Source organism: Anas acuta, chromosome 18, assembly GCF_963932015.1.
Source record: "Anas acuta chromosome 18, bAnaAcu1.1, whole genome shotgun sequence".
NCBI classification, from domain to species: Eukaryota; Metazoa; Chordata; class Aves; order Anseriformes; family Anatidae; genus Anas; species Anas acuta.
Window position 1 is genome coordinate 10,191,065 of NC_088996.1, and position 27,424 is coordinate 10,218,488.

General features: G+C 38.9%; 1 protein-coding gene and 1 long non-coding RNA gene across 5 annotated transcripts in view; one reads left to right on the forward strand and one right to left on the reverse strand.

Moving 5' to 3' along the window:
* The window catches only part of PRKCA (protein kinase C alpha), a 170,007-nt gene that overhangs the window by 95,270 nt on the left and 47,313 nt on the right, over positions 1-27,424 (reverse strand). For all 4 annotated transcript variants that reach the window (XM_068655192.1, XM_068655191.1, XM_068655189.1 and 1 more), the window contains one exon: positions 905-987. Coding sequence is in view for 2 of the 4 variants with exons in the window: in XM_068655189.1 (XP_068511290.1) it covers positions 905-987 (83 nt within the window). In the remaining 2 variants the exon portion in view is untranslated. The remainder of the gene's footprint in view (positions 1-904; positions 988-27,424) is intronic.
* LOC137841823 (uncharacterized) lies at positions 13,845-25,939 on the forward strand. The gene is made up of 3 exons (XR_011088772.1): positions 13,845-15,118; positions 21,375-21,532; positions 22,831-25,939. It is a non-coding gene; the product is annotated as an uncharacterized lncRNA (long non-coding RNA).

Here is a 27,424-nt window from a genome sequence, read left to right on the forward strand (position 1 = left end):
AGTAAGAAAAGTCTTCTGGTGTGTTTCATCAGAGGAGATAATAGCCTACAATCTAGAGCATGAATATGTTATAAGAGACAAAACAGAGCCGTTTAGAGAAAGAACACTTGGAATGTATTGTTCCCATAAGCAGATGTTAAATTACTTCACTGTAAAGTGGAATTTACAAATCCCAAAGAAATGTTATTTTTATGTGAACAAACAATTAGTTTATTATTTCAGCAGGGTGACACAAAATTATTGTATATATGCCTCTCCATGTAGGCAGTTGTGTTGAATGTAAAGACTGATTGTTGACTGAAAATGCTCCTTGTATATGCAAGTATTGACAGGGCAAGATAGGAGGGGTATATCCTGACCGGTGTACTGTCTCAGGCACAAAGATAATTCAAGTTTCAAACAACCTATCTGAGATATGTCTGCTGGCTCAAGATTAGATTGGATCTAATCACTGGCACATAGCTGGAGCTACAGATCCCTGTGTGCAGTGAGGACGTGGACCAGAGTCAACTTTGAGGTTATACCTTGAGATATGATAGATACATAAACAAGCTCAGAAAAATGTGCAGCCTCTCCTGGGCATTGTTAGCATCAAATGCATTCAACGCAAACCAAACAAAAATAAAACACTGACTTCAAGCTTGGGTAAGCACCTCACGGTTGTCACATTCTGAGGAATATTGATCTTGGTCTCACATTCATCTGTAGTTAATTTTCTAACCAAAAATAAATGTTTAAAGTCCATAGATATTCAATATTCAATTCAGAGCACTTAAAAATAACTAGGATTATAAATATTTACCACAAAGAACTTACTGATATTGTTTGCAATGTGTTCTCACTGTTAGGTGCAGCAACATAAAACTATTCATAAGAGCAGCATATCAAATGCCAATGTACTTACATCAGTGTCAGGTCCCTTGTCAGCTCCAGGACATGAGAAAGTGACGAACTCATGGCATCTCTTATGAACCACAAAACAGCAAACTAGGAAGAAAAGGGAAAACAACAGTTAGGATTGCATAGGTTTCATTTTCTTTTGTTAAAACAAATGCAGTTACATGGGAAATAAGATAAAACTTATAGCCAAGTATTTCACCTGTAAGTCATTCAAAGAAAGTAGAGTGTAATGTTAAATATAGACACACAAAAAAGACAGACATCAAGTAAACTATATAATTAGAGGAAATAAGCAGGCACATTTAAAAACCTAAAGACTCTACAATGGTAATTTTCTAATATTTAACACAGCCCATAGCGTTAACGTTTGGTGTGGGATGAACGATGCATTTCCTGAATCCAAACCCACACCTGTAACTGGAAGCTGTCAGTGTGCCTTCAGGCAAGAGCAGGGGCTGTAAATGAGGTACATTAAGCTGGAAGGACACCCTTCCTTGGCTGTGGGATCTGTTCACCTGCATGCCTTGATGAAGATGTCTAAGAAAATCCAATGTCTTTACCAGTTAATTACTTCTGTGACAAACCAAAGCTCTGAGTGAAGACTCTTGTGGAGAACAAAGTGTTCTCGTATCACAGAATGGCAGGAGGTAATGAGAAACGAAAATTAGGTTCTGATTACAGTACAATTCCCATTTAGAATTTAAGAATGATCTAAAAACTTTTTCATATAAGGAAAGCTTAATCTAATTATGTGATGGAGGCTATAGGCTGTCACACAACGGAGGTCACACACGTGCCTCAAAACCACATAAACAGGATGATTTGCTTGAGTGAGCATACTTCAAAAGCCAGGTATTTTAGCTTTTCACACTTACAGAGGTTCTTTCTTAGTGCTAAGCTTAGTTCTGGTATTTCACAACCAGTCCACATGTGAACAAAATAGAATAATCAAGATTTAAGACGGTGAACAGCTCGATGTAAACACTGTACTATCAGGCGAAGTTTTACAGTGACTCAGAAGATTATAACGAAAATTCCAAAGTAGTCTGTAAAGAAACTGTGTATTATACATTCCCTGAACATATTAGGCTGTGTTTCCAATAAATAAAAGTACACAGTTTTAAAGGAGAGCTTTTAAAAAAGTCAAATAGATTTCAATTGACTTGCAATAGCGAAATAGCACTGAATTTCCTCAACTTCAATGGAAACCAAGTTGAATTCTTGCACTTTTTCAAACTAGCTTATTTCATGTGGAATCTTTAACAGTTTTCTTTCCCATTCATAATGAATATCAAATTCTTTTACCCAATGAAGCGAGCTAGGAAATATGTTATCAAGAGCATCTTAGTGGCACTACAGCGTCCAACTCTCGATCCCACCACAATGCCATACTGGCCTCATCTGCACCCCTAAGGCAGCTGGCTGTAAAGAAGCCTGATCCCCCTCACATCCCTCTCCAACTATTTCTCAGCAGCAGCCCATGCAGCAATTCTTTCCAGCCTTTCTATTTCTGACATGGCATATGTTTATTCTGCGGACAAATGGTGTAAAATGGGCTGTGCTCCACTGATTCCAGTTCAGCTCTGCTGACTTCACAAGAGGCAGAGTTCTGGCCCAACACATGCTGCCCACTTGGTTGGCTAGTTTGTTAATCAGTCTAAATCCCAATCAGTCCTACAATTATCATTTTGATGGTTTGTTTCTACCAACTGAAAGATCACTAAGTGGCAATTACTATTAATATTACTTGCAGCTGAAACACGTTTCACTTCCAAATTGTATTTTCGGTTCCAAACTTTCCACTCTTGAAGACAATAGCCTGATTTCTGTTTGCAGGAGTAAATCACATGAAGAAAAATAATCCTGTTACATCCTCCAGAAAACAAAAAAGTTAAATCACCACTTCTGTGGGCTGTGATCACATATTTGCAGAAATACAAGATAAACTATGCAAAAGATCTGAAAAATATCTTTGGTGAGGTTGCAGAACTGAGCTGCACTGCTGATGTCTTTCTGATAAACTGAAATCCTAGGCTGGCTAGTGCAGCTCTGCCTTCAGCTACAGCATAGGTTAGAACAAGCCTGCGTGCCTGGGCATCTATTTGGGGTAATATTTATGAAATACTCTAGTCAGATCCTGCCTCTGGGTTGATAACCTTTTCCAGCATATGAAGGAATTCATTCAACTAGAGGCAATGCTGACCCTGTTTTTAATACCACTATGTAGTAAGTGTCACGACATGTCGGAGAACCACTGCCATTCCTTGCTACCACCTCATTCTATGACTACAAACGGTAGCCACTAACTTCCACGAGAACTATGCCAGTCACACGACAATGAAAACTGCGATTCAGATGCCAAAATGAACAATATCCCATCTGTCCTTCTGGAGTTCAAGCTACACTTCAAGCACACTTACTAATATGGAATACTCAACTTCCTAAAACTTTCTGCTCACCTACTAATTGACTGGGTTGTGCACCTCAACACTGACGGTCTTCATTCTTTCTCTTCCATTTCCCATTTGTACTCGCAGTGGGTTACCCATCTCCACAGAGCTCGGTTACTTATTAAGCAATTTCAAAGCATCACTCCTGTCTCACCTTTCACCTTTCAAGAACACTTAAGTGAAAACCAAATAATTTGATGTAAAGATAAACAGTGGGATAGGCTATTCTTGGTGAATCGTAAACCTAATTGTTAAAGGACAAGTGAGCTAAAATCCCTTGTTAGCAGCAGTCATTTCCATACATAAAATTTGTCTAAATTTTCATTTTTAAATTCATCCACTAAAGCACACTTCAGAATCTTTCAAGCTTTCTTAGTTTCAAAGCAACACATAGCTAGAGAATTCATAATAAAAATTTACTTAGATCGGATAAGTGAAAACAAAATATTACCTGCTTAAAATACCATGACATTTTTAGTAATAAAGATGAAAAGTAACCTTTCACTTGTTACTTGTTTTGAAAAGATGTTAATAGCTTCACATCACTTACTGCAGCTGTTAAGAAGTCACATTATGCTCATCACCTTCTCCTAATGAAAGTTATATTATACTACTTTGCAGAGACTGCCAGGAAATTTGTTGCTTTACATTTTAACAAGAGTATAAGCAGAAGAGAGCTGGCACACATCATGCATAGCTGCTGGAAAGCGACTCCGGGCTGGCAGCTAAGATTAAAAAGAAAATTACTGAAGTATTTTCATGTTTCGACAGCGCGATGTTGATCTGGGGTATGCATACCATGGGTGCGAACTTCCATCCTTTCCAGCTCTGGACTTGCTGGAGACAAATACTTCTCACAGCAGCCCAGGGAGGGGTGGCTGGGAGCATGGGGAGAACAAACCCAGCTTTGTGCTGTGGGATCATGGTCACTGTTCCTCCTGGCTGCCCCCTGCCTCCATCCCCAGCACGGCTGCAGGGAGCAGGAGGTGCCAAGTGGCTGCCAGGAAAGAGGGGAGAGCATGGCCAGGAGCACTCCGTGCTTTCTCAAAGCACAACCAGAAGATGCACCGCACGGTCTGGGGATTTATGATACTTAACGGAGGACAACTCATTCCAGCCAACTTTATTCTGTCAGTTCACAGCACTGAGAAAAATGTCTTGTTATTACATATAAATATATATATATATCCAGCAGTAACTTATAGTTACAAGGCAGTGCTGTAAATTTCAAGCTGCTTTCTAAATTATCTGATGTGCGGAGGTTATCAGTATGATACATTATGGGACTTACCCCCTAAAAAACACTGTTACTAGTAGCTTTCATATATGACAGACTGATGAAACAGAAATGAAATATTACTGCAGCAAGTAACAGAAGCAATCTTCTCTATTAGATGATCTATAAAGGAAAAAAGCTCTTGTTGAACCCTAGTCTCTTTTACAACGTGGAGCCATGCATCTGAAGAGCTTTACAACCGCAAGCATTCCAGATAACTGGGGTAAAAACTAGCAGGGCAGAAATGCACATTTTACAAATTGCAATTACTTAAAAAAAAAAAAAAAAGATATTAAAAAACAAACAAACAAAAATTTTTATACTCCCACTTTTGGGAAAACAAAAAACAAAATATGAACAAAAAACAGGCTAGATGAGCCTTCCCAATAGAAGTATTTCCATACTATACCCCAGATATATTCAATAAAACAAATTAAACTGCACATAGAGATCACATAAAAAATTATATGCAAGTTTATTAAAAAAAAACAACAAGCAGTTCTAAGAGAGTCTAACTGAACTGCCAGTTATTGCCTACAGAGAAATCAGTGAGCTTTTTCAAGAGATCTTTGGGTTATTTCTGTAGTGGTCAAGATTATTCTCCCAACTCAAATTATATATATTTTTTTAAATCCTAAGGACCATAAAAATTTTATATTAACTTTATATCTAAGCACATAAAGCTTGAAGCTTTGTCTCCACTGTTACAACAGTTATTTGCCTGACATCAACAGCTATACGTATACTTGCCCACATAATTTGTTTCTAGGTTTTGAGTATTGATTCTTCCAAAGGAAATGGCAGAAGAGGTCCGACTGGCAGCAGTGGGAAAATTACTCTGCGCATACAATATTTGTTGTTGGGTTTTTCTTTTATTGTCTAACAGAACAAGAATTGATTCCAAATTGGACTAAGGAGTTACAATAAAACCAAAATAAGCATGAAATCACTCTCTGCATTAGTCTCTGAGCGTACTAGAGAACTTTAAGGGCCTCTATAGTAGCTTGGAGCACTGTATAATTTTTATGTTGCTATTTTACATGCTTTGCATTTTCAGTGAGGCCACAGAATTTCCCCAAGGGACCCATTTTATGGGCTGACTTTTTCTTGTGCTTCCTGCGCAACACCAAGCAATGAATGAATTTGTCACATGGCATTCTACGAATGAATATCACAATTACATTATATAGAAATAGGGTACTACTTCAAAATAGACATGTCATTTAAGTATTAACTACATTTATTATTATTTTTAATATATACTGCTCTTTAAATAAATTTACTAGGAATGGAGTAAACTCGTGAACAGAATATGTCCAGAGCACAAAGTGTAACATTTAAAGAAGAATGATTTAGCAACTCTCCTTTTTCTCTTGTTCTGAACACGATATGAACATGACTTGAAAAAAAAAAAATCCATTATTTTGGTTATATTTAATATAAATGAGGCTGGTTACTATATATCAAACACACAAGTCAGATGTACTTCCTCTGAATGTTATTAACATAGTGAATCACAGGGGATTTTAAAAATTGCATTACCCTAACTTTTCCAACATGTGTAATTTATAACACATCAGCTAGTTTTTCTGCCAGCGTTTCACCCCATCTACAAGAGAGGGCTATCTCAAGAGAGTACCTGATACCTGCAATTTTTCACTTAGCATTTACAATGCCTTTCTCAATAAAACAGCCCACAGCCCAGTGAGATGCAGCCTGTTCCAGGATAACAAGGTTTGTAAGGAAAACAGTGCTTTCCCCCGTCACCATCGCCTGACCCTAAGCTTCTTAAAACTCTTTCGTAGCAGCATGAGGTCACGGAGCACCTTACAGTGCCAACCTGGAGTGCTACACATTGTCTGCTTCATGGATCATCTTTATTTGCATTGCCATTTCTGCAGTCCTCGAAGTAGCATCAGAAACCTACCTTGAAGTCTGTGTATACAGCCTACATGAAATCAATATTGATAAATTTGGGCTGATTCCTCATTGTGAGCTCCAAGAGTCTGTTGGCCAATAATTGCTTGCATATCCTCAAGGTTCATATGTCTGACTTACAGAATACTTCATTCATTCCCCACAATTTTTCAATTTTGTCAAGTTCAATTAGGCTAATAAATGGGGGGCTGCAATAAAACCTCTACTACAAAGGTTTACAAAATTTAAGAGAAAGTAATGGTTAACTGCAACGCTATCTTATTTGTGTGAAAGGATTATACAGATTGCCTGGACAGTCTTAACTACTCAGGTCATTAACTCCTTTACACTAAGTACAAAACAGACAGACGTCGCCGGTAAGCTGGCTTTGCAAGATCTCAAGCAGTACGCAAATACAGGCTGCGTGCCTGGGAGAGACTGCATGTATATTTTCATTTACAGCAATGCCGGGGGATAAAGTGATGAATATTTTCCTGCAGCTACATATGGAACATTTTTTAAACATTTGGGATATAGTAAAATATCTCACATAGCTTATTTCCCAGATTTGTCATTTCTACCTTCAATTACAAAGAAAATAAGGTACCTTATATTGTTTTTTTTCCTGAAAACTGTGCTGCAATGCTTGCAAAACAGAAGAGTTTCAAGATATTAAAGAATTTTTCAAATACAGAATACAAAGTATTCAACACTGTTTCAACCCAGTTGTTAAACTACGTGCTTTTTTTTTTTCTAAGACAGAGATCACCATTTCTATGAAAAGTCCTTGCTAAAATTTCATGAAGCTATTAATCTTGTTCCTTTGAGGTGTCCCATTTTATAAAAGAATAATAACCCAGGAGCCATCCATCAAAACCAGAACTGAAATAGCTATTTCAAGAACTTGCAATGACAAAAAAGATGACCCACAATACCAGACTTTTTATATCACTTCTGTAGGCTCGAATCCATTGTAGTTTAAAAACCTGATCTCACCAGGCTGCAGGCCAGCACCAGCGACGCTGCAGGTGCCTGCTGTACCCTGCTTTGAGCGATGCACAGGCACAGCAGCAAGGCAGGGCACGGCGCTCGCAATTAGACAACTAGCACAACACAAAGACCACAAATGCTTCCTGTGAAGACTGAACGTTAGTCCTTTGGGTTTTTCACTCGTTCAGCAATGAGCTGAACCTCAGAAAGGGGATGTCTTAAACAAAGCAGCTGTCTTCAGCTTGGGATAGTACCAAGTGTAGAAACAAAGGGCCAAGAGGGTGAGTAGCAGGGAGCAGCACAGGCTGTCCGTATTACAGGCCTGTCTGAACCGACAGGATACGATGTGAAACCGATCTCCAGAATGCAGCTGTTGGGTTTTATTCTGTAATACAGCTGGAATCCCGGACGGCTCCTTGCAGGAAGCCAACAGAAAGCAAATAGCCTTTGGAAATCCCCGCGAACTGCCTCTGCCAGTGCTGCTCACATACAAGGATCGTGGTCCTACATAAGCAAACCTTCAGCAGGAGCAAGAGGCATCGCATGGGCGTTCCTCTGACATGGGCATCACTTCCATGCCCTGAACTCTACCTGAAAGCCTTCGTGCTCAGCCATGAGATGCTAAACATGCTGATGACAACCATCCAAGGGGTGCAGGTGGTTTCTTCACCTGATGCTCAGCCACCCCCATGGTCAATTTATTGCAGACTGTGCCACGCTTCATGGTCATGTTTGAATCGGTTCCCAGCTGGAAGTGTGGAAATCGGAGGAAAGACAGAGGTCAGCCTCACACAGCTGGAAGGTTTTTACCATTAGAGCTTGAGAAATATTTTGAATTATTTTAGTATGAGTTTTATAGCTTGTTTTTCTCAACACTTAACTTAACAAATTAATGATACCAAGCTACGGGTAGTTGTAAACCAAAACAGTTCCTTCCTTTAGCATGGCTTGTAATGGACACAAACACAAGTGAAACACCAGAGCTGGATGCCAAGAGCTGCATGCGAAGTATTTCAGTGTATTTTGAATTTAGGTCTATGTTTTCAGCTGTGTTTGAGAAACCTCACAACACACTAACAAAATTAATGAACCTTACTTGCCAGTAAACACAATCCACATGCTAATTCCATTATTGCCAAAAGATTTTTTGTTGTTGCTTTTCTTTTTTCTTTTTTTCTCTAGGATGTGAACAAGTGAGGCCAAGATGACATGGAACAAGCTGTTTAAAATAAGAACAGAACCATGTCCCAACTACTACACTAATAGAAATAGGATGCCTGTAATTCTGCTTAGAATTGTAATTCTTTCAGAATTCTGAAAAATTCTGCTTGCTTAGACACGATCGTGCTAAGAGAATTAATTTCCCATTACTAACAGAACAAGCATAATCATCCAATTTTGCATTTACTTGCATATATAAAAGTTATTAAAAGGATTATAGCATCTTTTGACATTAACTTTCACACCATCATGATTCCAGAGCAGTGCAATGGGGCTTCAGAAGCATTAAAGCTAAATACTCATGCCTTGCCCATTTATTTTTAAAAGCAGAGCAGTTCATTTCGATGCTATTTAACGTTTATGCTTGACGTAGAATTACATAAATTCAAGTAAGAAAATAATCAAGATCCTTGATCTACAGGAATACCAGCCCAGACAGGCTCCCTTCTCATCAGTGTGACTTCACTTGCTCTTTCCAGTTCCTTTCAGCTTGGGGAAGTTTAAATCGAAAAGATAATTATAAAACTTCTTAAATCTTGCCACAAAAAATTAATCTTATATTGTTTAATGTTAGTCATTATCTCCATAAGAGTTTAAAGCACATTTAGATAGCAAGCTTAACTCCAACAATCAGCTCATTCCTGTTTGCAAAGTTCATTAGTTCTGTGGCCTGTTCTGTGCTAACATGACTGCATTAAAACTGAAAGATATTAATTTTGTGCCCACAAGACACTTGTTAGTGTTAGGTCAGAGGTTGGACTCGATGATACTGAGGTCTCTTCCAACTTAGATAATTCTGTGATTATTTAGTCTCTTGCTGTCGCCAAAAAAAATAATTTGGATATAACAAAACTGGCAGTATTCATTGCATTACTGGATTTGCACTGCAAAACTTAGTAGTGTTAGTTAGAAGATATGTAGGCATTCCCAGTTTGATGCTGGATTGTAATCATTATTTAAATTCAGGTCTTATAGTTTACTCTATATTGGCTATAATTTGTTAATTTCATTTGCCTTCATACAAAGCAGCCTTCAGAGTGGTGCACTACAAAATGCAGAGGGTACAAAGCAGGGAATGGGATGTATGGTGGGAGAAGGTGTCACACAACAGCAGCTCATGACACCCTGTAAGAATGAAGCTCTCACCTCCTCTTCTCGAGGATTTCGGACCACTGCAATTTCATGGTCAAAGTGCCAGCAGCCCCTTGCCATTCCTGCCCCGAGGCCTTGCAAGCTCCATGCCAAGAGAACGCAGACTTTGATGGCAATAATTATTCTCTGCCTCTCAACCTACCCAAAGCATGACTTGAACAGCAATAAACCATTTTAAAAGGGGGGAAGGTTCAATAAATACAGCTGAAATTTTCAAAGGATACAAATTAAAAAAAAGCTTCATCACCTTCTGGACACGAGAGTTACTAATAAAACCAACTGATGGTGGGTTTGGACACTTTTCACAACCGGTTCAGGCTTGGGTTTTACAACTTAACCACATCCATCCTGCTTTGCACTGTATTGTATCACGAAAGTGAAGCTATTTTGTTCATTTAAGATTCTTCCTGTTACTGTTTCTCTCCACTTTTTTGATGTTATGCAACAGATGGTCAATATTTGTTGCAAGTCTTATCCAATTAAACACATCTTACAAAGGGTCATCTGATAGAAGCTTCAATGTCACTTTCCTTCTCTCAGCACTCACAGAAAACACCCCAAAGTAACAGCCACCTCCCAGGAAATCAACAACAAACTCTGCACTAGACCGATTACAGTCAGAAATCTATTGCCAAAGTAATTTAAACCACTTAAGACAACAAACTCATAGAGAAACCAATTAAAGAATTAAGAAAATTCACTCCTAGCCAATGGGTGGCAGGTTTTTCCCCAGCATGTTTGAAGGGCACATTATTCACTTCCAAGAAGCAGATTCATTTCTTAGGTCTGGTAGTTATGAAAATTACATGGCTGAGTGACTGACACAAGCTACAGCAATTCTTTCCAAATAGCAAAAATGGTATTTGTAGGAAATGCCTGTGGGTTCCGAAGTAGGTAATACACACAACAAAACACGAAACCATGGAAACAGGTCATTTAATTACGAATGAATTATTTACATTTGCAGTAGAACTTTCAAAGAAAAATATTTTTCAAAACAAAGAAGTAGCTGAGGATGGGAGATCTGCAGTAAGGAAACCAATATGGCAACAGTCAGAGGAATCTCGTCATACAGTCACTGTAACTCTTACAACTTGGGCATGACTTCAGGAAAATTAAACCATTGGTACCCCCCCGGTCTACTAATTCAGCACCATGCACTCGTGTAAAGCCCTGACCGGTTCCCACGTCCTGGCTCCCCGTGCTTTGCCATCTCAAACATTTGCACACTCAAGGCAACACCGCATCGGGAGCCAGAGCTGGCACAGCGATTATTTCTTCAGTCAGGGTTACACGACCACTTTCATTTGACATATGGCACATTACTGTCAAAACCAGCAGTCCTGTCTGCTTGCTTCTATGTATTAACATTTAGGCAGCCAATTTTTTTTTGGCAAGGTTGGATTTTAGCTGGATCCATTCCCCGAGCTAGCTCAATGCACAGAACGTGAATGTTCCCAGAGCACGAAAACGGATACAAGACCTCCGTAGCAGCCTAGACTTATGCTAGATTTATACCAGATAGAGCAGCCGCGTGCTAACGACCTATGCGAATGTCAGAACTCAATCCATCCTGCATGACAAAGTCAATGAACAGAGCTGCTCTCTTCAGGTTGTCTAGATGGTTGACAAAGATATCAAAACATTTTTCAAGCACAGAAAACACTCCAAGAATTCAATCTTTATTTCAGAATATTCCTCAAAATTAAGCCTAAACTTGAGTTCTTAAAAAACAATGACAGCTATTCTCGTTATGTTGTATGACATATTGTTGTTATTATGTCTTGTTATTACATCATAGGTAGAACCTGGACTGCAAATACACTAGGAACAGTATTCAAGCATTTTCCACTGTATGGTCATGACATATTTGTGCAGTTTTTCTTGGCTCACTGAAGCAGCAATATAAACAGTATTTCTCAGTTTATGTCACACAGAATGAGTAGTTTTCTCATGATGTGGCAAGGTAAATACTATTTTCTATGCCCTACATTTACTAAAAGCAATATATTAGTGTAAGTAATAAGCAAGGCATAAACGTCAGCGACATGCTAGCAGACATTTGTCTGAGAATATTGCTTACTGGAGGACAAGGATTTCAAGCAGCAGTGAGGGACTAGAATTGAGTAAGCCATCATTCAAGTCCAAGAAACCAAAAAGAAACATTCTACCAGCGCTCTGAGATTGCAACTCCTTTCTACTGATTGTGAAACACAAAAAGAAAGGGTCGAGTCCAAAAATGATGTAAACTACTTCCTGTTAATACTGCCTTTTCTGATCGTTTTTCTTCACGATTTTACTACATGACATATTAGCACTATAAAAGAGATCATAATGGCAACTGAAAAGCTAGATCAGTGCACCTCAAATCCGTAATTTAGGAAAACAACATCCAAAAGTCAAACTCAAGAGTTTCATCTTTCAGTCAAGAGTTTTTAAAAGCACAGACTACTAACAGGAAAAATAAGAAATTGCTCTATTTTTTTTTTCCATTTGTGTTAAAAAAAAAAATACACAAATACCTCTTGAAAAAAAAATAAATGCTCAAATCACCTTGTTTTGAAATTCTGACATAAATAACCATTTCCCCCACTAACTCAACTGTCCCTCCTCTTATATATAGTGAAAAAAAGCAATCAAGCCTTTTTGTAAGATGTATTTAACATCATTATAAATTAGTCATTTATGAAGTCTCCACAATGCACTCACGGACACCTGGGATGCTGTATTATTTCAAGACCACTAAAAGTACTGGTAGATGAATTAATTTTAAGGAGAAGTTGTTGCTAGAGGCATGGTATGAATCACCCCACTAGGTACTTGGGTCAGTTAAAAAGGACCCATTTAATTTTTCTTCAGGAAGAAGAAAGTATATGGCAAAAATTAGGTGTCATCAGACTCCCTGCTTAACCCTAGTGCTCTTCTAGCACTTCGGTGAGCCGGGGCAGGGGGAAAACACATAGAAAACCAGCCCCTTGGCCTGGCACCCAGCCCCAGCATGACATCTGGGAGCAGTTAGTCACTAGGTGCGTAGTGCACCAAACACAAAGCTGCATCCTACTGGGCAGCACAGCTTGGCTCTAGGCTGCAGTTGGGTCCCACATTTCTAAATGACGCTGCTGTGGGAGCAGAACTGCCTGCATCCATGCACGCAATGCACAGCCACGAACACAAGAACACGCATCCAGTCCCCGCAAACGTCATGAACAAACAGCACTGCTGAGAGATTTCCATGAGCCCACAGAGAGAAAAGGCACGGATGCTGTAATTAAAGCACTTCAGGGGGACAAGTTTTCCTTGTTGTTCTACCAAGCCTATCCAATGCTGATGGAAAACAGCAAAAACCCAGTGCAGATGACAAAACCTCCAGGTCTGTTAAACAATCCAGAGAGTCTGTGGCAAGTCACCTTGCTTACATAGTTTCCCCAGTGCTACCACGTATGTTTATGCATCTCTTACTTCCCAAGCCAGGCATAAACCAGATACTCAATGCTGCCTCTAAGTCCTAATAGATCAACTTGGCAACTTTTTCTCCTTAGGTCTCAGTTTAGTAGCAAAGATCCTACAGCAAGTTTAGAGCAAGGCTTAAAAAAGCCCCCTTCTCCCTTGCAAGATTCAAATTTTAGACCTCATACTCAATAGCCTGAATAACACACTTTCACATAATGCAGCTCATTCATTACATCTCACCCACACTTCTTAAATGCTGTTTAATATTTCTGATCATGCACAGTCCATTATTGCAGCCAAAAATGGTTTTTATTTGCAATTATTTTATGCCTTTTAATGCTGCACACTGCAGGGTGTTTAAATCCTTCACAAATTAAGTTAAAAAATGCAGAAAAACTATGAAAGCAAGATACATATAAGACTGCATGTTCTCCTTGTAAACAATGTGAAACTGTTACAGAAGTGGATGGAAAATAACAAATTCCAAGTAGATTCCAACTGGCGCACAGAGATAAATTCGACATGAATTATTTTGAAGTGCTGTAATGAGTTCCAGGCTCCAAACTTTGAAAAAGTGAATCCCACATACAATAGGATTGTACATCAACACACTGCTTTATAAGAAACCCAATTTTCAGTATTACTTGACAACAACGTGAATTTTCGGTGTGGCAGGAACTTTGCCTTAAAGCTGTTATGGTTAACAAGCAAACGTGCTGTTCATAAATCCAGTGCAGTGTTAAAGTGAGATTAAACTGGGTCTTTGGCATGCGGACAGGAGAGAGGGAGCGAGGATGTGAAGAGGTCACAACACACCGCAGCCAGAGTCTTTCCATACGAAGTTTCTTTGGGAAATTAGTTTCTTCACTGGTTAGGGTAAAACCATCTCCCTGGACTCAGAGGACAACCCTAGAACAGCTCCTTGCCTCTGCAGCAAGAGCTCTCCTCTGACACAGGCCAACCACCACCAACCCATCCCACTCTGGACTAGAGGAAGGAAGGTCAGTCTGTAGCTTCACATCTACCTCCCCCAGGTGTAAATCAGCATCACTGCTTAACAAAATGCTTCTGTGGCTGCTCCTCCCTGCCCCTGGGCCAGACCCTTCTTTTTGACTTGCAATCCCTCCTGGTCACATCAGGGCTCCTCTGCTGAGGCAGCAAAGCCCCTTCCTGCACAAGCAATGACGGATCTGTGTGTGGGCTCAGCCAGGGAACTGCAGGAAAGCCCTGGCACAGCAACACGACCCTGGCACAGCACCACGACGCCTGCCCAGGAAGGCTCAGCATCTTCTCAACCCAGCTCAGACGGAGGAAAATTCCACTTTCAGGTTCTGTCCCATTTCCCCAGCCATCTGCTACTCCATTATTTTAGCATTACGTAGCACGGAAGCCTAAGACTTTGGAATATCAATTGTTAAATTCTAGGGGAAAAAAAATACAGAGCCTGAGTTGCATTAAATGTGATTGGTGAGAACTTGCACGGCTGAGAACCCCATCGATCTATTTGCTCTGCGACTCACTGACTGGATAGAACTCATTAGAAACAGATTTATGAAAGTGACTCAGAATTTGGAACAAATTAAAGATGAGTAACAAAAAAAAGGAACTGAAAAAATGTGTTCTATTCATTTAGAAATGTGCAGTGCTGACAGCACGGACTGAACCAGCTGAAGATACAGCCCCGGTCTCCTGATTTCAAAGCCTTGATATTTGTTTCCTTCTGCGCCCTCGCTGCTTTACAGTACAACTGCAGAATAGAGAGGTGGGGTTTGTGTTTTGTTTTTTGTTGCTTGTTTGTTTTCAACGTTTTCTTCTTCCTTTTCTTGGGTGTACTTCTGCTAAGCTAAAGCTAATAGTGATAATACTGCTAGCAATAATAGCAATACCAAATATTAATAGGACCAGGAATTAGGTATCAATTTTCCTACTGCATAATGGAATCTCGTTCTTTTCAAAAGTCTGTTTTACAGAATACAAAAGTTCTTCAATAAGATACTATTTCAATTGCTTCCAGCTTTTATAAAAATACTACCAAAATTGAAAACTTTTCCTTTAAGCTACTGCTACATAGCGTAAACTGATACCTCGTGCCCTCCTGTTCGTGGGGGAAAACAAGAGCTCTTATTAACGTCTTCGAAGTACACAAAGTTTTTCCTAGTTTGGCTTTTACATCCATTCACAGAGCCATTAACACAGTAAGTCTATTAACAAATGCAAGGGGTTTCACAAGTTCAATTGTGGTAATTAGTCATTATTTCAGCTTTAAATGACTCTCTGCTCTAAAGAAAGATTATGGCTTTTCTTGCTCTATTACCCAATTGGCATTTAAGTCAATCTGCTAAAAATGTATCTGCCTCAATGGAAGCTGAAAATAACCCATTAAAGGAATATGCAAATCTGAGCTTTTTTCCCTTCTTAATACTTTAATCTAATAAGAACATATTATATTACTAAGAAATTCTGGTTGAATCCGTTATTCAGCTCTCCTTAGTTCTTTCATAATTCCACTTCTGCTGTCATGAATAAGGCAAAAATATTAAGCTACTTTCACAGCAAGATGTTTATAATGACTTCAGGTTATAACACAGGTTGCAGAAAACATTCATCCCAGCTCACATTCATAGCATTTAGCACATGGAAGAAAGTACTTCCACAGCACACGACCCACTCAACCCCTTATTTCAAAGCAGATGAGGACACGTCTGTAGAAAGTAGCACCAAAAATGTACTATTCCCAAGATCCCAGCTGAAATGATGGATTGTGGTCTTCTGAAATAAGAGTGTCTGCTGTGCTATTGGTCCCTTCAAATGTGCAGGGACACAAAATGTAAGCTGACCTCTCCTGCCCGAACAAACACGGCACCGGGAATTCAGCAGATCGGGTACTGAAAGCAGCCAATGCTTGGCATGAAAACATCCACCCCTGTCAAAATACTAACATAGACCCAAAATACAGCTCTTTACACTTCACAGCATTTATGAATTCCTTAGTCATTCAATGCAAGCCAAAAATTAGAAATTTTAAATATTAATGTGATAGCTTAACTTTCTAAGAGTCTCTCCCTCGCATTAACTATCTGAAAGTTTTGGAGCAAGACGCAGCCCAAGCCAGCAGAGCTTCCATTACACTGGTGGTGTTTCAGGACCACAGCACACGCTGTTCTGCCTTGCAGTGATGCCTATTTTAGCTCATTTTCAGGAGCTTTTGTACAGTACAAGTCAGTCTCCTGTGCTTTATGCTGGCCTCTTCTTTTCAGGACCTTACATGCGAGGCTTTGTTAAATGGTTTTTAAAAACTACCTGTGGTAAAAGAAGAAAAGAAACTAAACCCCATACCATCCTTTTAATGTGGAAAATTATTTCTACTTCAGGATAGTTGTTTGATACAAGAATTATTAAAACCCCAGCATACTCAAATGGCTTTCAGCCTTTTCAGAGCACAACTCTCCTCTCAGGCATACGGTGTCCATTTAAATTCCACTTCCAGTAATGCTGTACGTATTTATCATTCTGTTTGAGAGGAATTTACAATAAAATCTGTTTTGCTTTAAGAGAAAAGAGCATTTCTGTTCACACGAGGGCTTACATTGAGGTTAACACCCTCCTGGCTTCCTCCAAATACTGTCAGCAGAGCTGTCCCTTTGAAGCTCAGGGACGCTGCCAGTACAGCACAAACCCAGCTCTTCACTTGCTTTTGCTGGGTGAGGCATCACTTGGTTTTATTCTTCGTTTACAGCTGATTTTGATCCATAAATAAGAAAAAGTCATCTTTTTTTCCTGACTAAAGCATTATGATTCACCAAGTTGCAGTGGGAGGGGGAATTGCATTGGGTTTCCTGATTATCACAGGTTTATAAATGCACATCAGTGGATTTATCTCACCTACATGTTTAGGCACTCATAGAGTTCAGAGCTGTTTGAGCTCCTTGCTTGGAGGGAAGCAGGCACTACACTTTGAAAAGAAGTGTTTTATCACATCCTGGTGTAAATGCCTGCATCATGTGGACAGGGGTCCTCTTAGAAAAGATGGGCTCTATTGGGAAAATGCTTTAGGATGAGACTAATCACATCTGAGGAGAGCCTGTTTCTCCACGCAGGCTGTAAAAGGATTCACTGCATCTCTCAGTTTCAAATTTACAGCGTTGGCATTTAGATACGAGTGGATTAAGTTCATCCTATATGTTGGATGAAGTAAAATGAGGTTTAAATTAATAGTATAATCTGTATATGCATTGTGCTCAGAGCCAGCTACTGCTGCCTGGCTGGAGCTGGCCTGTCTGAGCACGCTGCTTCAAATAATGAGAATCCCTGTGCTAGTGTGACCGAAGGAGAGCTAATGCACTGCCTCGTGCCTTTTGCTTCCCATTAGTAGGACACTTACTGAAGATTTCCTTCCTAGGGATTTCAGGTTAAAAACTGTTATATCTTTATTCTTGTCTCTAAGTGTTGCCTTCCTTCTACACAGTGAGTGGTTAGGCATTTAATCACGTCAACTTACATCTCCACTGCATATGCAGGAAATGTAGCAAAAAGCTCATTTAGGGCCAAGCAGCGTGTGTGCAAGGACTGTCAGACCTAAGTCCTCTGTAAGTAGAGCACACCGACTTTCATCTTTTTCAGTTCATTCCTTCCCTTTTTGGACCAATTTCTGGACATATTATGCAAACTGAAAGAGTAGATGCAAATTCCCTAGCGGCTATTAGCATGTCTAGACTCATTCATTGACCTAGAAGATGTCTTAATTGCCTCTTTTCTATCTGATAGGAAAAATACGCTCTAATTTTTCCAGGCTGCAGTCTTTTATAAGTTTTCTAACCAAAATTGAAATAACTGAATTTCATGGAAAAGCAGTTATATTCCATGTTCCTTGAGACCCAGAATGTGGAGCATCTATCACAGATTTAACATGATCTACAAGAAACCTCTGTTCATTTAAATGCTTGTTTTCAGGATTTCAGATTTTTTTTTTTGTCTCTTTGCTACTAGACAAGGTAGTGGCTGTATCTATGAATCTTACTAGTTTTTACAACATACTAATAAGCTAAATAGTGCTATTTACAGGTATGTTTTTTAATCAGCATTGAACATTTACATGGTCTTTATTTTAACAGTTATGTTTTGTGGAAAAGGATGTTTGATAATTTTCAGATGAGTCCAACTTTACAAACGTTATCTGTGACAAAACCAGCTGCACTCTCACGCCATGCCTGGACTAGAAATGACAACAGGAAAATAAAATGGAGCCAGAGACTGTGGTATAACTTCTGTGGGTATTGTTTTTCAAGGGGACAATGAACATATTTTCCTTCTGCACAGCTTGCCAAATGCCTAAATGTAGCCAGCCACCACATGGATTAACAATGAAATTGTTAGATTAACTGGTACAGAATTTGAATCTCAAGGTGAAAATCTGTGTTCACATCAAAGGTCTTCATTAGTAGCAAGGAACCTGACTCTCAAATGAAGCAACACATTCGGCAGATGCAACATTTTGTGATTTTAAGATTAAAAGAGCCTAAGAAGCTTTTGGACCGTGCATTGCATCAAATTTACACTGCTGCGTCAGTGAGCACAAAAAGCCAAAAAGTATTAGCAGATTTAAGTGAGGATGCATTTCACTGATTGCTTCCTGTTAATGAAATTTTGTTTTAATCATTTAAACTGTTAATGTATTTTTTGTATCAAGAACTTTATAAAAAATTATGGCATACCCTGTATATCATGTGTCATTTACAAGATAGTTTTAGCTCTAGGGAATCTCCACAGTTTGAATAATAGGTTTTTATACAAAAGGGATCAACAGTTTGTAATGTTAGCTTCTTTTATTCCAATCCCCTCTCTACATGTATGTAATGCCTAATGGAAGCAGTAATTAAAGCTCGTTTTTAAAGGTCCCCCAGGTTTCCAAACTAAAGCAGAGCATGAGGACTTTACTACCTCAGGGCCTGGGCAACACAGGCAAGAAGCATCCTGATTATCCAGCACTGACAGACAGCTCATCTCTATTAGGGTGGCTCACCTCAATTTAGGGTGCAGCCATTCACAGCAGTTGGTGTTCTCCCTCTGTGCTTCCTCCGTGGGAGCACAGTGACTTTGCTGCCAGAATATTCTTCAGATCTTTGATCCATTAAAGACACTTTAGGATTTTATGAGCCCGTTCTAGTACACATGCACACAGAAAATGCAACAAAATATCCCAAATCCACATTATAACGAAAACTTGAAGAAAGCCACGCTATGTAGAACAGAATATTTGTTCCTTTACTCCATACACATAACACATTTTCCCATCCTTTCAACTACTATTTTTATTCTGCTCAAAACAAGGCTGTCTTCAAGGACAACGCGTTCATTCAAAGTATGAACATCTCATTCACGGCCTTTGACAGCCCGATAAAGAATTTTACTGCAGAACATACAGTTGGGTATTTTCCTCCACCAGACTCCCATCGTGAATAATACTCTTTCAGACTAGTTTAAGCACTTTCCTGGAAAAGAATAATGACTACAATCCTTTGGCTCCTCATGCTTGTATTTTTCCCTTACCATCTTCTCAAGAATGTATTCATTTCTAAGGCAGCAAATCCTTTTTTTTTGGTGTGGCTGATCACAGCTCCTTTCACATCAGGGAATCCACAGCAGGATTACACCAGAGGAGTCTCTCTCTAGGAGTATATCTATACTGCTTGGGTAGTTTGCTAAGCTGCTGAATGGTGTCTGGCTTCCTAAACTGAATTCTGAAGCTAGGATTTACTTTGAACTACAGTTTGTGCTTTAATAATTAAATCCTAGAAATGATTCCAGGAAAATATAAATAGAAAAAGTCTGCATCTGAAACACAGGAAGGCTTCCCTGTAGTTTCCGAAGCAGTTGATGTGTACAGGTTTAGCGTGCCAGCCCAGATCCTGTCAGGCGAGAGGTCTCAGCACGGAGCCTGCTGGCAGCTGCATCCTGCTGGGGCACAGAGCTGGCACCCGCTCCAGACGGGGACAGGGGGTGCTGCGGCCAGTATTTAGGTACCACACAGCAAAGATGTTCTCAAGGGATTCCGCTGAAACACATCAAGTGTGTTGGTATTGGTCTAAATAAGATTTTATTTTAAAATACTTAAAGTGTTTGTACAGAACAATCATTTTGACAGCACACATTTTGAAGAAATGCATGCAACACAGACTTTTTTTAATACCGTTACATGAATTGCTAATTTTGATTTGTCCCCTTTTTAACTCGACTCTGATTTCCAGTAGAAATTGTTAAATCAACATTTTGTATTATTGTTAAGCACCGTACTAAATATTTTCTAGTAATAGACTTGTTCTAAACTTCATTCTGAAGAGGCTGTACTACAAATCTGAAATGACTGGAGTGGGAAGGAACTGAAGAATTTGATATTACTATTCCTATCAAAAGCTTTCTATTTTAAGAAATATTTTTGTTATTTGTAGTTGAATTACGAGTCCTTCACCATTATAAAGTATTCTGAATAACATTTCTACCATAACTTTGACTGTGGGGTAATGAAACCTTAATTAGGAATTCTGTATATTGAATTCTGTGCTCCACAGAAACTTCAAGTTTCATTCCTCAGGTGGAATTAACTTCTTATTAGAAAAAGGAAGACGCTAGCATAGAAATGAAAGGAAAATGATGAGTTTAATAAGAGAAGAAGGATCTGCAAAGAGATCAGAATAGCTGAAGGATTTGGGGGCTGGGATGTCTTTCAGCACTGGGGAGAAGAGGCTGAGATGACTCTCGTGATTTCTCCCCTTCCAACAACACACAAACCACTTCTGTGATTCATACAGAACACAGACCATCATTAATGGTTTTACTGAGGGAGATTAAGCATTTTCTTAACTTCCTTTAATGATGACTGCCACAAAGTCATCATTAAAGGAAGTTAATCAGATGTTTCTAAAATATAAGTCAATGTTGTTAGGTATGGGGATGAAACTACTTTTACCACTCCAAACTGATGAAAGACCCCAACAGTTTAACACTCACTTATTCCATTCCAGAAGACTACGCATGCAGCTTTAATTTAATAATGCTTAAAGAAGCATTTGAAACAAGGACGTGAAGCAATGGCCACGTTACACTGAGCTGAGCAGACAGCTTCCAGCGGTGTGCCATTTTCATCAAGACTTCAGTCCCAGACGCGAAGCTGCTGTGACAGGTATGACCACAGAGGACAAATAAAAGCTTCTTGCACTGGAAGCCCCTTGTATGAAAAATGCCTTGAAGCAAATTGGAGGAGCTACATAAAGTGGGCTTGTTTTCTTTAGTGATTCAGAATTTCAGACTTATACTAACAAGATATTAAATGCCCCTTTTTAATTGTGCATATTATAATACTTTGCAGAAGTAATAATCAGATGTTCTTAAATAGCAGAGGCACATTTTTGGATTAAGACTCTTCTTATGTAGCCCCCCAGAAAACTTTGTCAGTTTTCTGTTTCTTGTGGACTATACTTGGAAACAAATCACTTCAACTGCTACACCTTTTTTTTTTTTTTTTTTTTTACTGTCACTACAATCAAGCAAAATCAAAATGATGCAAGCTGACTGCATCACTGCTTCTTCATCTTGAGGAACATGCTGGTTTAGATATTTTTATTTACTTCTGTACTTGGCTCTCTGGCTGTATTGCACTCTACTTCCTCAGGCTATCAGTAATCCCCTTATTGTTTCAAAAAAAAAAAAAAAAAAAAAGAGGCATTTACTGTGGATTTTGATGCAGTTATTGAGGATAGGGTCCCAGGGGTGGTGATCATGTCTAACTTTTAAAATGAAATAATACTGGTGGAACGCAGCACATGGCAGTCCCAAGATGGATGCTATAATACCATACACTACCATAATAATTCTTTCATTTTTTTTAATCATTTGATAATCTGTGTGCCATCTTTCATCTTCATGTTTTTCTAAATACAGGTCGAGACCTGCTAATACTGACTTTTAATACCTTTGGAGATCTGAAGGCTAACAGTACTGTGCAGCTGTGGCATGGGGCAAGAAAAAGGCAAATTTATTTCTGACACTTGCAGAAATGCTTGAGTATGAACATGCAGTAGTTAAAATTGGAATCAAATTAATGCAAGTGTTTCTGAAAATGTGGAAGACCAAGTACAAATACTTAGATTCTTGCAGCAAGCTTTTTCTATATTGGACTTAAAGCTTAAACACGTGTTTTAGTATCAGATTATCATAATTTAGGAAATATGTGGACATACGGTGAGATGCACCATTACATTGTAGTATCTGCATGTTTCCCAAAGTACATTTAATTGCATGGTAACTTACAAATTTTTTTTTTTTTTAATATTTTTTTCCTTATTGGAAATACATATTTAAGAATTAAAGTATAATCCTAATGGCTTATTATTGAGTTGTAGAAGCTAACTTTAAGACTCTTAATGTTTCAGCTCAGCATTTCTAAGGACCCTTGTTTTCTTACTGTTTGTGCATTTACAGATTAATGTTTGAATCAAAGGCCTTCAGAAGTTGCTAGGTGACTGAACTGGAAAAGTCTAACCAAATAAGAAAAGCACTTCTTGAAGATGAACTGAAAAGGGAAGCAAACACTATTTGTTCACCTCATTGCTGCCTTAGCATGAATAAAGAGAGCTTCAGAACTAAACCAGAAGCATTTACTTGGAAAATAAATACCTTCTTTCTTCTTCTTATTTGGCATAGCCCTAGAAGGACCTACTAAACAGTAAAGCATAGTATTATGAATTTGAGAACTTACACCTATGGAAGTTATCTTATAAAAAGAAATTTCAAAATTACGCTGTTCTGAAAAAACTCTCTTGCTGTTACTCTTCTACATATAACTTGAGTGTGAGCTCAAGCATACCATTTTCGGCACATATTTGCCTTTAAAATCCTGGCTAAACTGGGTTATTATGGAAATCGAGACAGACACATTTGCAGAATATAGGTCTGAGAAACAAACCAGGGAGAAGTATCAGGAAGAATGTCATCCCTGGAAGGCCACCAGCAGCACTGCACACGAGCAGGGTACACGGCAGGGGTTGCCCACGCCAGCTTTAGTTAGCAGACTCATTAGGACACAGATGGACCAGAAGCATGAAGATAATTTCCAGGTCTTTCCATGAGATGATGCACAAGCCACGTAATACACTGCTCTACCATGCCAGGGTACAGAACCCTGCCGGGGTAAAATAAAAGTGGTAGCAGCTTAGCTAAGAGTGTGGTTGTACATGCAGAACCAACGTTGCATGGTCCCTACCTGTAATTCTGTCCATACAAGAAATGCTTTTGGCCCGTTTCTAGGAAACTTAAACTACAAATTTCTCTCAAAGAAAAAAAAAAAAAGACACAGTAGTCCAGACAAACAATTTCAGCTGCAGATAAACCTGAAACGTTTGTCTTGTTCTTAAAACATTAAGATTTACAAAATGTTGTTAGATTAAAATAGCATTTTTTATCCTTAAGATATTAATTGTGATTTCAACCAAAGATGAGGTTCAAAAAACACACCGACAATTTTTTACTTACACTAAAACTTGAAACACCATTCTGAAATAATAAGAGTTTCCCCACAAGAATACACTTCTAATGTTTGTGAGATTTAACCTTTTTTCCTGAATTGCCTTTGTTGTCATGCCATCCTTTGTTTCCAAGGTAGCAGGAGCAAACAGGAACGTGTACTGAGCCAGTCTTGGGTGTTTTGTATGGACTCACGTTATTCCTCTAACTTCAATCTGTTCTTTTGTGCAAAAATGCCAGAGCCGAGTTCATACAAAACCGGCACACAAGAGTCTCTTCAGATGGTAAGGGAGTTTATTTCAGCCAGACCTAGCTGATATTAAAACCAAAGTCACTGAATCAGAGAAATAAAACTGCAGTAGAAGGAGTCACAGAACCAATGGCTCAAAATTTATAGAGAATAACATTGTGGGAAGTTCCATATGGGAAAGCACTCACATTCTTCTGTGTTCAGCTCCTTCAGCAGCGATGGCCCTATAAATGCAACTCACTGCATGAATCCCACCACTTCCGCCAATATCCCAAGACATTCACCGTAACTGAATTCTCCTTACTGGCAGAATATCTGCTGATTCCTGCCAGCTTTGAACAACCAACCCACTATCTCTACATATGACAAAGAAAACTGAGGCAAACATTCAAATCTGACAGCTTGCTGGAGAAGGGTAGAGGAAATCAATTAAAAGAGAGAGGCAAATATCTTCTCCTCCTCCTCTCCTATCATTCAGAAGAGCCACGATGCACTGTACGTTGAGGCAACAGCCACGTTGAGTCATCTGGCACCAAAAAGCAAGGCCGAAAGGTTACTGCAAACACCCCTCCTGACCCTGCCTCGATAGATGACTTTCAGCAAAAACAAAATGTTAATGCAGCACTAATTTGTCTGCCAACAGTGCTCAGTTCTTTTGCAACCGGGACTTAGAATATCTTCTGTAGGGAGGCAAGTAACTGGTTTGCAAGCATAGAGTTACTCTGTTTTACTCTGAGGTCCTTGTAGAAGTTTTAACTTATCTTGTAAAAAAAAAAAAAAAAAAGCGTTCAAAAACTCTACAGCCAGCTAAGCAGTGCAAAGACAGCACTAAGTACTTTATATTTTTTGCATATAGACATTAGCCTTTCCACACACACACACAAAAAAAAAAAAAAAGAAAAGAAAAAGAAAAGCAAAATCAACACTCATTTAGCTTATCAGTTCTGAAACCAAAAAGAAAAGGCATGATCAGGAAGAGGAGGAAGGAGAAAAAAACGCTGACTTCTGCGCACCACGTTGATGAGAAAAGCATTTCCCAATCCAGGCCTTTGTGCAGAACCACGGATGTGGTACACGGCACTCTCTAGGAAGTGTGCTCAGTTCCACGCATCTGACAAATACAAGTGTATTTAATCCAAAGAGGCTTACATGTAATTTGATCCATTTCTGGAAACCAAATTCTTCAGAAAAGGAAGCTTAAGAGCAGCTGAACATCTTCTCCATTCCCAGGTCCAATTACAAAGCCGCCCTTTGCTGCTTTTAAAACTCTTCTCCATTTGTCTAACTGAATTTGTTTACTTTCCTGTGTCACGCCCCTTATATGACACCATGTTCATCTTCCCTACGACATCCCCTCTGTTGGGAAATTACTGCCTTTCTTCAGATTTCCATAGTGAACTGTCTCAGATTCACTTTGCTTTCAAAACAAAGTTTCAAATGCTTCTCAACTCCTTTTTTAACTCTCTAATTAGTTGTGTAACTGAATGTTTTTATTCATAAAGTTTTCTTGTAGTAATTTCTTCTGTATTTAACTGTGAAAACAACTTGACATACAGCTTGAAAGACACCATGCAAAATTAAATTATTGTGTGTAATGAGTTATTGCCTTTGAATTTCATTAGATAGAAATGTTATTAAAAATAACCAAGTTTTCCACGCATGTTTAGTATTTACTTAATTTCATTGTGGATGTGGTTTTAAAGAATTATACAGGCTGAACTGATAATCACAATACCACATTCAGTTTGTGTTGCCTCAGAAAACAGAATCCGTCGACACCAGACAAAGCTGATTCAGACGGAAGCAGAAAGTTAATTTTGTGTTGCATTAATATGCACAATCCCCAAAGCACTCGCTTTACTTAATATTAATTAGAAAACATTATGTAAGTCTGTTTAAAATATTCAAATCGAGTTTTGTTACATTTTTATTTAGAGCTAGAACATATGATCAGCTTAGCTTCACCAAACTACCTAATTAGCCATCTGCTTCTTGAAATTTTGTTAAATATGTATTATATAGTTTTAACAAAAGGGTATTTTATCATCTCGTGTATTCTTCTCTAATCATACTAAAGCACATGACCAATGAAGTCTTCTCTGTTACACAGAAACATACCCCAAAGAAAAGAGACTGCCCTTCTTGGATCCATCAACGCCATGGGACATGAACACAGCTATTGGGAAACCAGGCAAGAATACCTCAAACAACTTGCAGCAACTTTTTTTGAAAGCCAGGAAGGAATATTAACCAGCTACGAAACACCACCACCACCACAAAAACATGCAAACAAACAAAAAATACACAAAAATTCCACCAAACAAGAAATCAAAGAAAAAAACAAAAACACACAACCCTCACACAAACCCAACCCATAGTCTTTTGCTTAATAAAAATGTCCATATCATGCTCTACTGCTTTCACTTAATCCTTCACTCCATGATGACACTCATCTGTTTATTTCTTCCAACTCTCTCCTCAATACATAAGGACCCATATGGACCTAGAGCACTCAGAACACCAAATTTTGAAAAATGTGTATTGCCAGAGGTAATGCATTAAGAATGATGAAGAGCAACAAGAGGTTACCTTGCCTCCTTCCCACAGGTTTTTAAAGCTGTGTCGGACACAGCTTGAGACCCCCTTACAGCTGTAGGCTCAGGACTGCACACAGAACCAAGAAAGTCGTTCACGTGCTGGCACTACTCCCTCTGTCCACCCTGGGCTGACCAGAACCCAAAACACATGCAGCAGTTTAAGCATACAGCTGGTGGACAGAAAGGAACAACAAAGCACTCTGGCTAAATGTCATCAAACAATATAAGAATTTAAGTAGCTTCTTCAACAGACCCCTCCTTCTCTTTTACAAGTAGCAATATTCCAAGGAGCAAAAGACTTACCTGAAAGCTGCACTTTCTCTTTCCATTTTGCTGCTTTACTGATCTCTTTAACCAGCAAAGGACCGTGAGAGCTAAGCTAAACCAGCACAACAATCCTAATGCTATTAAGCGGGCAATCCAATTAAGCCATTTCCAAGTAGTGTTTGTCATTAAAGAGAGCTGTAAGTGAACAGCAAGCATGTCCATATCTGAAAATCAGTAATGTGAGTTGTCTAGAAACAGCCCTGCCAGGGCTTGGAGCTCAATCTAATACAAAACAAGAGCATATAGTTTCAGGCCATTTGTATTTTTAATGTCGAGAAGCATTTGTACTCCATGCTAAATAACCTTTTTCTTGACTTATGCAAAACAGTTTGGTCACAATCATTACACAGTAAAAATGTGCTGACAAACAAGCACACAA